This window comes from Polyodon spathula, chromosome 7 (assembly GCF_017654505.1).
Source record: "Polyodon spathula isolate WHYD16114869_AA chromosome 7, ASM1765450v1, whole genome shotgun sequence".
Lineage (NCBI taxonomy): Eukaryota > Metazoa > Chordata > Actinopteri > Acipenseriformes > Polyodontidae > Polyodon > Polyodon spathula.
Genome location: NC_054540.1, coordinates 13074615 through 13088638, shown reverse-complemented (window position 1 = coordinate 13088638; position 14024 = coordinate 13074615). Strand labels below are relative to the sequence as shown.

Below are 14024 nucleotides of genomic sequence, written 5' to 3'. Positions count from 1 at the left end.
TTAAAAATGTAATGCGAACCTTTTCGGGTAAATCGTGTGATTACGGTTGTACAGGCTTTAAATATCCCAATATTGACAAATTGTTCATTTTTTTCTGATTGGTAGCATTGATTCATGCTACTGTAGGTGTTTTTATTGTTTTTTTAATAAAATTCTCAATGAAATTTCTCTTGACTACATTGAGCACAATTTCCTAGATTTGGAAATTGCTGCATATGGTAATTAGCCAACCACTTCCTAATACACAGCATTTCACATATAGCTGACCAGAAGATAAATGATTTTTATATTCAGTATCTGCAGTTATTAAATTGTTGGACTTCTATTTATAGTGGTAGTTATTTTTAGTGTGTGCTCTCTCTCTCTCTCTCTCTCTCTCTCTCTCTCTCTCTCTCTCTCTCTCTCTGTGTGTGTTGTGTGTGTGTGTGTGTGTGTGTGTATATATATATATATATATATATAATGAATGAAGGCAATAATACAGTATATCCCTTTCACAAGCCTAGTCCTGGGGTGAATCTTCTGCTTGGTGGCAGTAGAAAGATGATATACTTTTGCTAGTCGTGCAGATCACATCTGAAATGAGTTTTGCGAAAGTTTGTAGTTGAAATTAGATGTTGAAGTAGTTTTTCTGACTTGTTTTTCCTACTTCGTAAAGCTATTTTGAGGCTTATTGTGTATTCCTGATGGTGTGGCTGTTCAGCAGTACAGTAGATGGAAGAGAATGTCTATGAAATGTGTGGGTGAATATGTGGGTAACTCATTGCAGTATTTTTTATTATTATTATTTTGTAACTTTTTATTCCATATGGATTCTTGCAGCTTAATCTTTTGGATTGGTGTATACAATACAGTTGACTGGAAGTTGAAATGTTGGGCCACATTTTTTTCATAGTCATTTTAAAAACGGCTGCTTTCAATTCAAACAAGATATAAACTTAGATTGGTTGCTCAGCTAATGTAGTAGGCCTATACAGTAGCTGTAGCTTTCAATATTTCTAAGTTTGTTTTTTCACTTTTCTGAACTTCAGACCAGGTTTGACTTTCAGGAGTTATTGTCTTCACAGGCTAGTTTTGCTGAATGCTTACAGATCCTTTGGATCCGTGAAATCCAGATAAGCCCTGATTTAATGGAATTTTGAAATATTTAAGTTGCAAAGCTGAGCAGAAAGTCATTGCTGTACTATACAGTAGTTTAGCATGCTGCGTGCAAAGCGATTGTTTGAATAATGGTGCAGGAAATACCACTTACGTAAAGTAAATTGATATACACTGAAATGAAATACTGTGCCTACAAACAAAAACAAATAAACAACAGCTTCATGTAGGTACCTATCTAGGGCTCATTTTTAGCCCCACAAAAACAAGTTTTTGGTAGCAGGTACAATAGGATATTTCGCCAAATTCTAAAAGTATTATCCAAATTACACTTTCAGACCAAATCAAAAGGCATCACCTATTTTTATTGCAGCACTTCCACGTTTTCAATAACATTCTTTATTTCAAACAGCGCATACACTTGTAGCAGACAGTTGGCAGCTTAACAAACTATATAGGCTATATTTTTTTCTAGATGGAATAAACAAAAGCTACCACTGCATAAATTACCTGGTTGTAGCACTGTTAGACATTTTTCTTTTTATAGTGTTCCATTGAATTAAGTTATATTCCCTTTTACACACTGCCTTTTTTATATTTTTGATTTATTTATTTTTTTCTTAACTCCTGTACACATACCACTAGTTTTGGACACAGGTTCTTCTGCTTCACTCTCGCTGTAAAGATCAGTTGCCTCTGCTATTTTGGTTGCGGCCAACATCAGGGCTCTACACTAACTTTTTTTTTTCCCTTCTTAGACGCACACAAAAATTTTAGTGCACATTTAAAAAATACAATTTTACAAAAATAAATATTTCATTACCAAGTTATGTTCTATGTCTGTTACAGTAAAACTTTGAATATTAGCAATTCAGGTTTTACTGGTAAATGTCGAAATAAACATAAGGCTTCATTAAGAACATAATAAATAGAATGGATGTTAGTGTGTAACCTATGTACTTTTCATTTAGTATAAAGTTTTATTTTTCATTATACTTTCTGTCAGTTTAGTATTTTTTCTTTGCTGTAGGTGCCTGACTTTTTTTTTATTACACAATCTATTAAATAAATTTGACAATGCACAGATGTAACTCTTATATGGGCATATGTGAAATATATACATAGTTCAGTGCTTTGCTTTGGCAGCTGCTGCTCGCGATGGGAGAGAAACATAAGGTAGAACACCATGCATGTTTTCCTGAGGTCAATTAAAAGGGTAGTTATGTATTTGTTTAATATGACACTTGATTACTAAATTAATGATGTACCTGAAATGCAAATGCAAGTGGGCATAGATAACGATCAGGTGCAGGAAATAACTATCACTGTTAAAGCTCTGTACTGGTGTTCTGTCTCCCTGGATGACCTGCTGCAAGCCTGATTAACTTTGCCCATAAACTCTTGCATTTATTCTTTACATTCATTTCAGGCATTAGCTTTGTTAATTTGAAGTTCAGTTCTCCTCTTATTTTGGTCGTTCTCTGCTCCTACCCAAAAATGTTCGAACGACAGGATCTTTCCTTTTCCATTTTTGCCCAATGACACTTTGCTGTTCGACATGTCTGTTTTTAGTGAGGGTAGGACAATTTGCTCCTGGACGCAGCAAGGCAGATGGATCAGATCAATAAGCAAGCATCATTCCCCCAAAAAGAATAAAAACATTGATTTATAAAAATAATGGCCATTTTAAAAACAATTAAAAAGCCATCTCCAGGTGGCCTTGTTTTTTTGGCAAATTTTATAAATTAAGCCCTGCTTTCCTGTGATGGCAATAACTCTGTAGAATATATATATATATATATATATATATATATATATATATATATATATATATATATATATATATATATAATCTTATTTAGGAATGATTAGATTTGACTGTTGTGGGGTTTATAGGATTAGTGATCCAATGTCATTGAAGGCAGTTTTTCTGTTATCTGGGTAAAGACAGTTTGGTAATACACTGTCAGTGGATCGGTTCGTTCTTTTACACACAAGGGGATAACAACACTGATCTTCTAACTATGTCAAGTAATGAAAATGTTTGAACATTGTTGTTTCCTGACCATCTTTTTCAATTCTTTTAGGAAAAGAACAAGGACAAAGACAAGAGATTCCGTCCTCTGTATGACATCCCATACATGTTTGAGGCCAGAGAGTTCTTGAGAAAGAAGCTGACTGGTAAAAAGGTAAGAGTTTTATGTATTTAATTCACATGTTTAGTATCTGCAGTTGACAGGCAGGCAAATTTCCTCTATACTTTCTAATTTAGACTTTATAAGTATCATTTATAATATACTGGTAAATTTAATATCCAAGGAATTGAAAAATACAGCAATAGGGAAATACTTAGGAGACTTGTGTTCCCTGTGCTAAAGCGGAGCAAGCGCAGATATCATTTCATGTAAATTATTTCGGTCAGTTTGACTGAATTTTTGCCTGCCCCCATAGGTTTGTCAGAATCAGTCATTCTTGTATGCAATAAAAAACTACAAAAAAAAACACTGCTTGTAAAAAATACGTTGTTTTAAATTAAATTAAATTGACCCTGTTTGATCCCATTCCTTTGAACAATATAAGCTGTCGATATGAAAAATGGTGGTAATCTACTTTTTTAGTATTCCGGAACTTTAGAACCCCAGCACGAGATGATTTAAATTGTCTGTTGCGCAGTAGATCAGAATCCGATTGAAGCAGACTGTCTCGCTCAGAAGTTCATTTTTTAAAACGGGCAGTGAAAAGTTTATTTAGGTTCCGGCATTGGTTTGTGGTCAAGACATCCACACAATAATGAGATAGTTAGTAGTCACTTTCACACAGATGAAGACTTTCAGCGACTGACTTCAGACAGAAATTAAACCAAATGCTAAGTTACCGACGCTTACCATATTATATTTATCTAGTATTTTGCTGTATGAAACTATAAACTCAGTAACAATGTATCCGTTTATCAAACGTAATTTTACAGGGAAATTGATTTTAGTAATGGTGTAAGCTGACATTGACAGCATAGCTTATTCAAGAGATCTCCCTCTGCAGAAAGTGTAGCAGTCCACTTTTTGTGGAACCTGACTAATTTATTCAGCATTTTAAAGGTCTGCTAACTCTAGGGGGTGTGTATATACAGTACCAGTCAAAAGTTTGAGTACACCTGCTTGAAACCAGGTTTTTCATGATTATCTATGCTTTTAATTGTATAAACTTGTCTATAAACATTTAATATTTCATTATGATACGTGTAGTTATATAGTAAGCTGATAATAAATCATAAGTGAATTGCAATCAATTTAATTTTTAAATGAAAATGTAAATCTTGTCAATTTCAATGAAATGGTCAACCAAAGCAAGGGGATTTCAGCCTGAAGCCCAAGTCAGTTAAAAGTCTGAAATGTGTATAACACAGTGTTAGAACACTGGCCTAAGTATAAGTGTCTTTGTTAGATGTTCTGAGTTTAACTAGCATGTTAAATAATTAACCTTTTCTCACCAATTATTGTTAACAGGTGAGGGTCCATGATTACTATAAATATAGGTATCATAGGCACAAGTTTGTCATTCCTGAATGTAAGGGAGCAGAAAATGGCAAATTAGGCTCAGTTAAGCAAAGAAAAAAAGACTAGTAATTACTTTAAGAAATGAAAGTCAATCTAAGACAAATCGCGAGAACTTTGCAAGTGTCTGTAACTGCTGTGGCCAAGACTATCAAACGATTTGAAGAAACTGGCACTCATGAGGACCGAACAAGGTCAGGCAGGCCAAGGATGACCTCAGAATCAGAGAACAATTTCGTTCGAGTCACAAGTCTGCGAAACCGGCAATTAACTGCCCCTGATATACAACCTCGGCTAAATGCTACTAGAAGTACAGACTGTTTCAACATCAACTGTTCAGAGGAGATTTTGTGAAGCTAGCCTAACTGGAAGAATTGCTGCAAAGAAACCATTGTTAAGCGTGCAGAATAAGAGGACGAGACTTGCCTGGGCCAAAAAACACAAACTGGATGTTTGAGGAGTGGAAGTCTGTCTTATGGATCGATGAGTCCAAAATTGAAATATTTGGGTCCAACCTCCGAGTATTTGTAAGACGCAGAGAGGGTAAGTGCATGATTTCTGCATGTGTGGTTCCCACTGTCAAGCATGGAGGAGGCACTGTCATGGTCTGGGGTTGCTTTGCTGGTGACAGAGTTGGTGATCTTTACCAAGTCCATGGCAAGAAGGAAAGTGAAGGACAACTCAATCTAATGACCTGGTCTGCCCAGTCTCCAGACCTCAATCCCATATATCTTGTATGGGACGAACCGGACAGAAGAGTCAAAGCAAAGCTACCCACAAGTACCCTACATCTCTGGGAATTGCTGCAGAAGAGCTGGGAAGACATGTTGGGTGATTTCCTGCTAAAACTTGTTAACCGAATGCCTCGTGTTTTGTGAGGCTGTTGTGGAAAAGGGTGGCTATTTTGAGGAATCCAAGATTTAGATACAGTTTTCAATTTTCTTGAACTTTGCTTTGATACTCCTTATGTTTTGTTTTGTATATTGTAACATGTTTTCATTTTCAAGTATTTACAGAAACGTATACGACGTAAAACATTGTCAGTTATGAAAAAAACCTAGTTTTCAGCAAGTGTACTCCAACTTTTGACTGGTACTGTATGTGTGTATAATCTGTCTGTCTATGTATCTGTATTTTTCTGTCTATCCTATATATAATCTAAATTCACTTCGTCATATAGGGCTCTGGAAAATTAATGAAACAGAACATTTGGCAAAAAAGGCTGGCATATTTTATAGCAAATAAAGTTTGATTTTTTGAATCTTAACTTTCCACAAGATCACAGTGTGGTTGATGGGTTTGGGGAGGGGTAGCTAGTTTTCACAGGGACCTTCTCTATGGTGCAACTTCATCTAATAAGGTTTCTGTTTCTCAAGGGGGGGGTGGGGGGGGGAGATTCCTGTCTGTTGTACAGGTTCATTTTCCTGTTAAAGTGCTTGCTGAAATTGTGAGTCGTGGGTGACTTTGAGTGTGTTTGCTGTACAAAGTCATAAACAACCTTTGTTGTGGCATTCTTCTTGTGGACATGCCTCATCTAGAGAGATCTACTGTTAGACTGATTTGATTCACACTGACTGCCACTGCCCTTGGAAACTCGCCTGTAGAGAAAAACTTGCTTTCCCAGATTAAGAATAATATGGGGCTGTGGATTAAAATTCTGAAAATCTTCATTTTAAATTGAGCTGCTCCCCCCCTTTTTTTTTTAAATATATAAAAGGGCTTTCCTACATTTTAATCTGGTTACAGCTCTCCCTGGTATTAAAGAAATACATAAAATGTGGTGATGCAGCTAAATTACTTGGCTAAGAATCTGCTTTATTATAAATGTATGTCCACTTAATCATTACATAGTGGTCTTATACTCTTTTATTATAGTGTTCCATTCTGTTTCTACTTGTCCATTTATTATCGCCTATTATATCAACTTCATGAACAAAACACATTTTAGGATGTACGCACAGTGTGTAGTAGATATGAGGACATATATAGATGGACTATGAATTTAAAGTGAAGTTAAAATGAAGATATGTGAAATAAGCCCTGGGAGTCGAGACCTTCATAAGATGTGATTTTTCCTTTTCTATACTTGCAGCCAAACCCTTTCACATCACTTGGGATTGTCTTCATACTCTATTTTACTTAATTTCCTTTCACAAAATTGAATAGGCATAATTTTAATGTGTCACTGGAATGTTTTAAATAAAACCAGTTTACAGTAATCAACTCTGCTTGTTTAAAAACTATGGCAGAAAATATTACCAAAAATGTTGATGCATTTTTTTCACAATCTGCTGTCGGGTTTATTTTCTTTTCTCTCTCTTTAATTTTTTTATTTTTTTGTTGCTTTTTTTGTTCTAGGTCAATGTCACAGTGGATTACATCAGAGCAGCAACCACTGTCACTGATGCAGGTACCACCCCTTCATTTCCAGAGCGCACCTGTTCGACAGTCACCATTGGTGGAATGTAAGTTTTATGTTGATTTGTTTATGTATGTAACTAAATTAACTAATCAGTTGGTTGTACTATATTTCACAAAAGGGGGGTGACTAACTTGTATAAAAGATGAACAAAAGAGAGTTCCAGTACCTTGAGAATTGTTCTGTTATGACCTTGAGGGTTGTTTCAGATTTTGCATATTACTGAACCCTCTGATTTAATTCTTCTGCATCTTACAAGAACAATAAATTGTTAATGTGTTCTGGCCTTTTTAAGTATTCCTTTCTGAATTAATTTATTCAGGAAACTGTGGAAAAGGTCATGCTTTTAGTTTTGAAGAAAGGGGCCTTTGGGATATTTCATTTTAAATATTAAACGGGTTCATTTTCAGGTTACTGTTGTCTGAAATATAATAGATTTTGACTAAAACAGCATTGTGTGCATATATGGTGGTACAGGTTACACCATATTGTGTAGACTTTAGTGGTACATTTTATATCCAAAATACCATGTATAGCTTGTAGTGGAAAATGATTGACCCTAAGGAACAGAAGTAACATGGTACCTTTATGTCCAGAGCCAGAGAAGTTTTTCGACCCAAGGGGATTATTTTTTTTTTTCTCTGTAGTCTGAAAACTCCAGTCAGTGTTTGTGGAATATTACCTTAAACACAGTCAACAGTCACTATCTGTTTTTGCTCATGCAACCCTATATTAAACAGTTTGGACCGTCAATATTTGAATACACTTTTTTTTTTTTTAATACTTCCAGGCACTTTTTTCCCATCCTAAGGTTCATTCAGGTGTTTATTGAAATCAACCAGACACACACTTACAAATTCACTTCAAGCTCTGAATGTGTAATCCATTGTTGAGTAAATGTTACCAGTATCATAAAGTTTTAAACTACAGTTTGTGCATTTCCTTATGTATTTATTATTTAATTACAGTAACATCGCAGAAGCACTCGTCAGTAAAGGGCTGGCCACAGTGATACGGTACAGGCAAGATGACGATCAGAGGTCATCCCACTATGATGAACTGCTTGCTGCTGAAGCCAGGTAAGACTCTTAAACAGTTGTGGAGTATAATAAACTACATTTTCACTGACATGCTGGGCTGGAAAATAATGGATCCATGAATTTCTGCACAGCTAGTGAACAGATTTATATTGCATCAGAGATCTGAACCAGTCTTTGTTACACTTTCAGCTTGAAGTAGACATCACTTTTTAACTTTGGGATTACCACCATCCTAAGATGACAGTTTAATAATTCAAATAAAACAATGTGTGCTGTAAATCCCGTGTAGATGTTCTACCAAATTGGATAATACTGTAGTAATGAGAAGGAAAAGCTAGTTTAAGAACTATTATTTTGCTTAAGCGTTCTAGGGAATACATTTGGTAACTCTTGGGCAAGACTAGAATCTGTTACAAGATGTGTTTTTAATTGTATTTATTTATTTATATAGCAGCTTACATCAGGCCCCACAGAAAACATAATACACACAGCATAATAAAACATTTAATTAAAAATAAAAAAGGTGATAAGTAAAAAGCTTAAAAAATCGAATGGAGGGAGCGGGCAACACAGTTATAACCTAGAATTCTTTGTTCTTTTCTGTTCCGAAAGACTGTTTTATATATATATAATAAGATATATATATATATATATATATATATATATATCTACTAGTATATATATATATATATATATATATTATATATATATTGTGAGTAATAAAAAGACCTGTGTGTATATAAATAAGTCTTCAATATTGACTTAAAAACAGCAAGACACCTAGCTTCTCTGACAAAAAAAAGGCAGACCATTCCATTAAGTTTTGTGTATACTGCATTTAGGCCGTGCAGACTTTTGTCCTGTTTTAGGTACAGTATTTATATTAAACATGTTGGTCCTTATATATCAAGCTATTGTGTGAAGGGAACACAATAGTATATAATTAGGGCTGTTGCTTGATTACAATTTTTGATTGGTTAATCTATGGGCATTTAGTTAATTTTTAATCGATTAAATGACCCGTATACATTCAATAGATAACAATTGGATAGCGGCTGTCCTGCTTAGTAATACTTCTAAATCAGTAGAAATAACCAAAAAAAAAGCCCAATGGGGAATGTAGTCTTTATAGAAGCCTTTTTATTACAATTTCACAGAACTACCATTCATTTCAGCCACTGTCAGTCACATACCTGAAAACACAAGACAGCTGAGCTGCATTTACCATTACAGCTACATACTTCAAAAAAGGCTTCATGCACTGCTCCTTTTTTTTATTGCATCTAGCAAAACCTGAGACACCGAAAGAGATTGTCATTCTGAATCTTGTTAGCGGTACCTTAGAATACTGTAGCTATTGACAAGTGATTGCTTTACATGCTTTCGTAGTCAAAAATCGGAGAAAGTAATTCAAGTTATCTCTATTTGAGGAATTGGTGCCTTCAAAGCCTGTTCTTACTTGCTCATTGTGATGGTATTGTATCTCTATGGTTGCAACAGTGGCTCGCCAGTGACTTTGGGAACGCTCATGTTTTTCTGCTGACTTTGTTAGATATCCTTAGATTGCTGTTCCATACAGCCTTTTCTTTACCGAACAAGACAGTTTCAGCAGTATTATGTTTAATTAACAGCTACCGGTAAGCTACGGATACCTTTTTAATAATTTAAATTTTGGAAGTGGCGAGTATATCCATTGGCTTCCTGTGTCGGTTCAGGTATTTGTGGTATATATCTCCATTTTTTTTCTGGGACATGTTAAGTTGATTAGTAACCAAATGGACTACAATGCCTGATATGTTTTTGTAAAAAGTCAATTGACTTTCTCAATATAATTCTCTAAAGCTCTGATAAGCAATATCATGCAAAGTTTAGCTATTGTTACTCTGCTTAAGGCCTAGCATATTTATGTCCCACCTCTGCTCACTCATGATTGGACAGCTGCAAAACCAGGGTAGATATTTGACTCTACCATTGGTTAAACTTACTCAAGACCGTCAGCTGAAGCAGAGAATACATTAAACTGTCTCTCCTTCGCTCACTTATGATTGGACTGCCGTGGAGAAAATGCAGTTCTTCTTTAGTTGGTTTTATTTTTATTGTGCACGATTCGTAAAAATAAATACATAATCTGCAATCAACTCCTTAGTTGATTAATTGGTTCGATTTTGAGTCTGTTAAATGGAGCAGCCCTAGTAATAACAGTAGTTCATTCAGAGTCTTTTTAAATGTAATATTTTTTAATTTTAGTGATACTGACAACTTGTGTGTGTAATTTTAATCCAATGCATTAAAATTACTAGGGCTAATAATAATATTACAGAAAGGAAAATATGCATGAATAGTATACAGTTCATTCACTGCATAGTCAAACGATTACAACGACCATAACACCATTAGCATACATGGTTAATATACCAATATTAAATATGGCATATCACACTGTGCCTACTTTGCATTAGTATTTAATACCCGTTTCTCTTTGTAATTGATCATGTCAGTATACACGAGAATTAATTCAACTTCCCATTCAGAACAGAATCCAACATTCCAGTACCTAATTTAACAAATTAGTTTTACCTTGTTAATTTAGTTTAGATGTGATGTACCAAACTAATATGTTATAAACCTCAGTTGATTTATATATTCAAATTAACTCAAATGGGGCAATGATCAAATTCTCTGCATTTACGAGGCAACTCCTTTTGAGTTGCACATTTCAACAAACAAAATACATTTCTTGCACACTCCAAAACAGTGTTATATTCTATTCCTAGGACAGTTTATCCACCAACGTGACAGTAACAACGTTACTTTCTCGAGTCATAAAGTATTTAAGATTAGACATGTTGAATACTTCTAGATTTCCATATAAAGTCAATCTGTGTTGATTAACACTGTAGCTCTCCAGATTCCAATGAAGACTGTACTTTGCTGTGCGCATTGTATTGAGTAGGCTCTCAATAAACAAGTGGTTATTTTCAAATGGAGATCAGCTTGTTGATATCCAAGTCTTGCATCATTATCTTTGTTGTGGACAGTTTTCCAATTGGGAATAGTTCTGTTGCTCATACTTAACTCAGTTCAGATAATGCATTGCAATTGAAAAGTTATGTGATTTGTAGAAGTGTTCTTGCTGCAATTCTCTCGGGATCTTCCAAAAGCATAACTGATGGCTTCACTTCAGTTTGTTTTATGCAGCTACATGGAAACAAAGACCCGCTTTCCAATTAATGCAGTATTCCATTTACTGATTCATTCTCTCGTAGGACAGTCTGCCCTTCCTCAGAAGATGATTTTAGCCATTAATCTGCACATTGGTTCTTCCTTGCCTTCCGTGAATTTGAACAATTATGCTCCCATGACTTCAGTAACTTTCTTCAGAACAGTTAAGCTTCCATTTCTCCCTCAGCATTCCTTCTGATTGTCAAAGTTCAAAGACTTATTCCTTGCGTGGGGAGCTCTTTCTTGCCTGGAGCCCTGTTCCTTTTGCAGGGAACTTGCTTAATGTGGGAAAAACTCTTTGTTTGTCGATAGCGCGCTCCGTTTTGAAAGTTGCACGGCTGCTTTTCATTTAGTTTATGAACTTGTCAAACGTGAACATGGAAATTGAAGAACAAGTGATTTTATATTCATGTATGAAAGATGTACCTAAACTTTTCTGGAAGTCAAATACTGATATGACCAACTTGCCCTAGAAACATGACACATTGCACAGCTAAAATTTAAAAGCCTATTTAATTTCATTAAATAGTGTGTGAAATTGCTTTATTTCCAGCAGCTTCTATAGTTTAACTTTTTGCCCCCAGAAGCAGTTTTATCATCTATCAAATTATTAGTTGGGAGAAATAAAATTTAAAATCCAGGTTACATCTAAGATTCTTAATTGTGCACACAGCTGTATTTTAAGAGTTTGTGTGTTTGCAAATCAGTCTCCACCGCATCTACTACTGCTAATCTATCATAACCATTTAAACTGGCAACTCCGTATTTTCAGCGTTATGGAAACTTCCCAGCACCCTTAGCTTTGACTGTGATGGTCTCCATATTTGGGATCCAGTGACTTTTTGTTTTTTGGATGACAAAGGCCTAATGCTTTGACATACCTCCTTCATACACTGCACAAAGCTGTGTTATGTGATTACCTCGATCTACGGTGCCAGTGACTTGCAGGGTTAGCGTATACATTTTAAACTGTGGTCTTATGAAGTTCTAGCTGCATAAAGAATGTACACTTTTAGTTATTGCCCTAATGTTCAGTACCTAACTGTCTTTTTTAAATTTCTTATTAGTAAAAATGAACCCTTTCACTGGTGCATTATTTTAACCTCTGACCATATCAGTCTTATTCAGTTAAGTGCTACACCCTCTATTATATTAAAGGTCCAAAGTGGCCTCATCCCAGACAAGTCAAGTCAATCGTACACACTTAATCAGGGGTAGTGGGAACAAACTTTCCGACAGTTGTGTACATTTTATTTTGGCTAATTTTGCCTGTTCCTTTTTGTGTTTTTCTCAAATGAATTGGTTCCATTTTTGTATTGTTTTTTTCAACAGTAATTATGGATTCAAGATTGTGTGAAACTCCAAAACTTGCCTGGGGGTGTCTTTGTCGGGGGCTACTGTTATTGTTCCCTTTTTGAGTTCATGAGCAGATTAGAAGTGCATGGTTTAAATTGTTCTGTTCAAACTGCCATCCGCTATTTGTGTTCCATTAGAAATCTCTTGTGCCAACTCCTTACACTGAACTGAAAACTAAATTAGAAACAAGGGGGTGATAGAGATATTAACAACCATGAATAATATTGAAATCAAATCTGCCTCCCTAAATCCCAGCTTCCCATCTCTCTCTCTCTCTCTCTCTCTCTCAATCCTTTTTACTGGTTTGAATGAATAACAATATTTGAAATTGATAGAAGTACTCAATTTACTTTTAAATATATCTTATATTTATAATTTAAGCAGCGGCAGACTTGAAACAAGTCATATCTCCAACTAAAGATACATTTTAGTAGGCTAAATTACAGAGATGTAAGAATCATTCCCAGTTTAAAATGCTACTGTAAATCAGCATGGAACAGAACAGCTAAACTCACTGCCAAAATAAAAAATAAATAATTAAATGCCATAAACACAGCTCCTCTCTTGTGAGGGACAATTAGTGAGACTTACATTCAGTCAGTACTCTACAGCGGCCAGTAAATGGCAGTATTCTCTATTTGCAGTTGTAGGAATTTGTGAATTTGTATTTATTTGTTTCTAAAAGCGGATGCTGCATGCAAACCACTTTATTAATAATAAATATCGTTTGCCCACACATCTTGCTAATAGGTTTAAAAATAGTGTATGATTGTTCTGAGTAATCTCTCTATCAAGAGTGTCTCCACATACCCTTCAGACGTCATGTCAGTTTTAATAAGACCCCTGGGCAGTCTAAATTTCACAGACATTGGACAGAGCAAATTGAAGATTGCTTCATTAATTGGCAAAAATGTAGGGCAACCATGCAAGTTGGCCATAGGGTTTAATTACATTCTGTGGAATGGCATTATATTGATTATTTGAGAAATACATTATAGAAATAGAGATTGGGAGTGGTCTCCTGTTAAAAGGCCATACCTGATTTCTACAAGATGTTAATAATGATGGCTAGATGCATCCTTCAACATTTCCTTTGTTAATCATAAAAAAACAACAAAAAAAAAACAAATGGAATGTTTTAATGATTAGACCTGGTTTTTAGTGTGTGTGTGTGTGTTTATTTATATATATATATATATATATATATATATATATATATATATATATATATATATATATATATATATATATATATATATATATATGTATATTAGTACTGTGCAAAAGTTTTAGGCAGGTGTGAAAAAATGCTGTAAAGTAAGAATGCTTTCGAAAATA

The 14024-nt window shown here is 34.8% G+C and overlaps 1 protein-coding gene across 1 annotated transcript in view; it reads left to right on the top strand.

Moving 5' to 3' along the window:
* Positions 1 to 14024, top strand: part of LOC121318188 (staphylococcal nuclease domain-containing protein 1) — a 188219-nt gene that overhangs the window by 37017 nt on the left and 137178 nt on the right. Inside the window, exons 11-13 of the mRNA XM_041254602.1 lie at positions 3186 to 3287; positions 7008 to 7114; positions 8037 to 8147. Coding sequence (XP_041110536.1) covers positions 3186 to 3287; positions 7008 to 7114; positions 8037 to 8147 — 320 coding nt within the window. The remainder of the gene's footprint in view (positions 1 to 3185; positions 3288 to 7007; positions 7115 to 8036; positions 8148 to 14024) is intronic.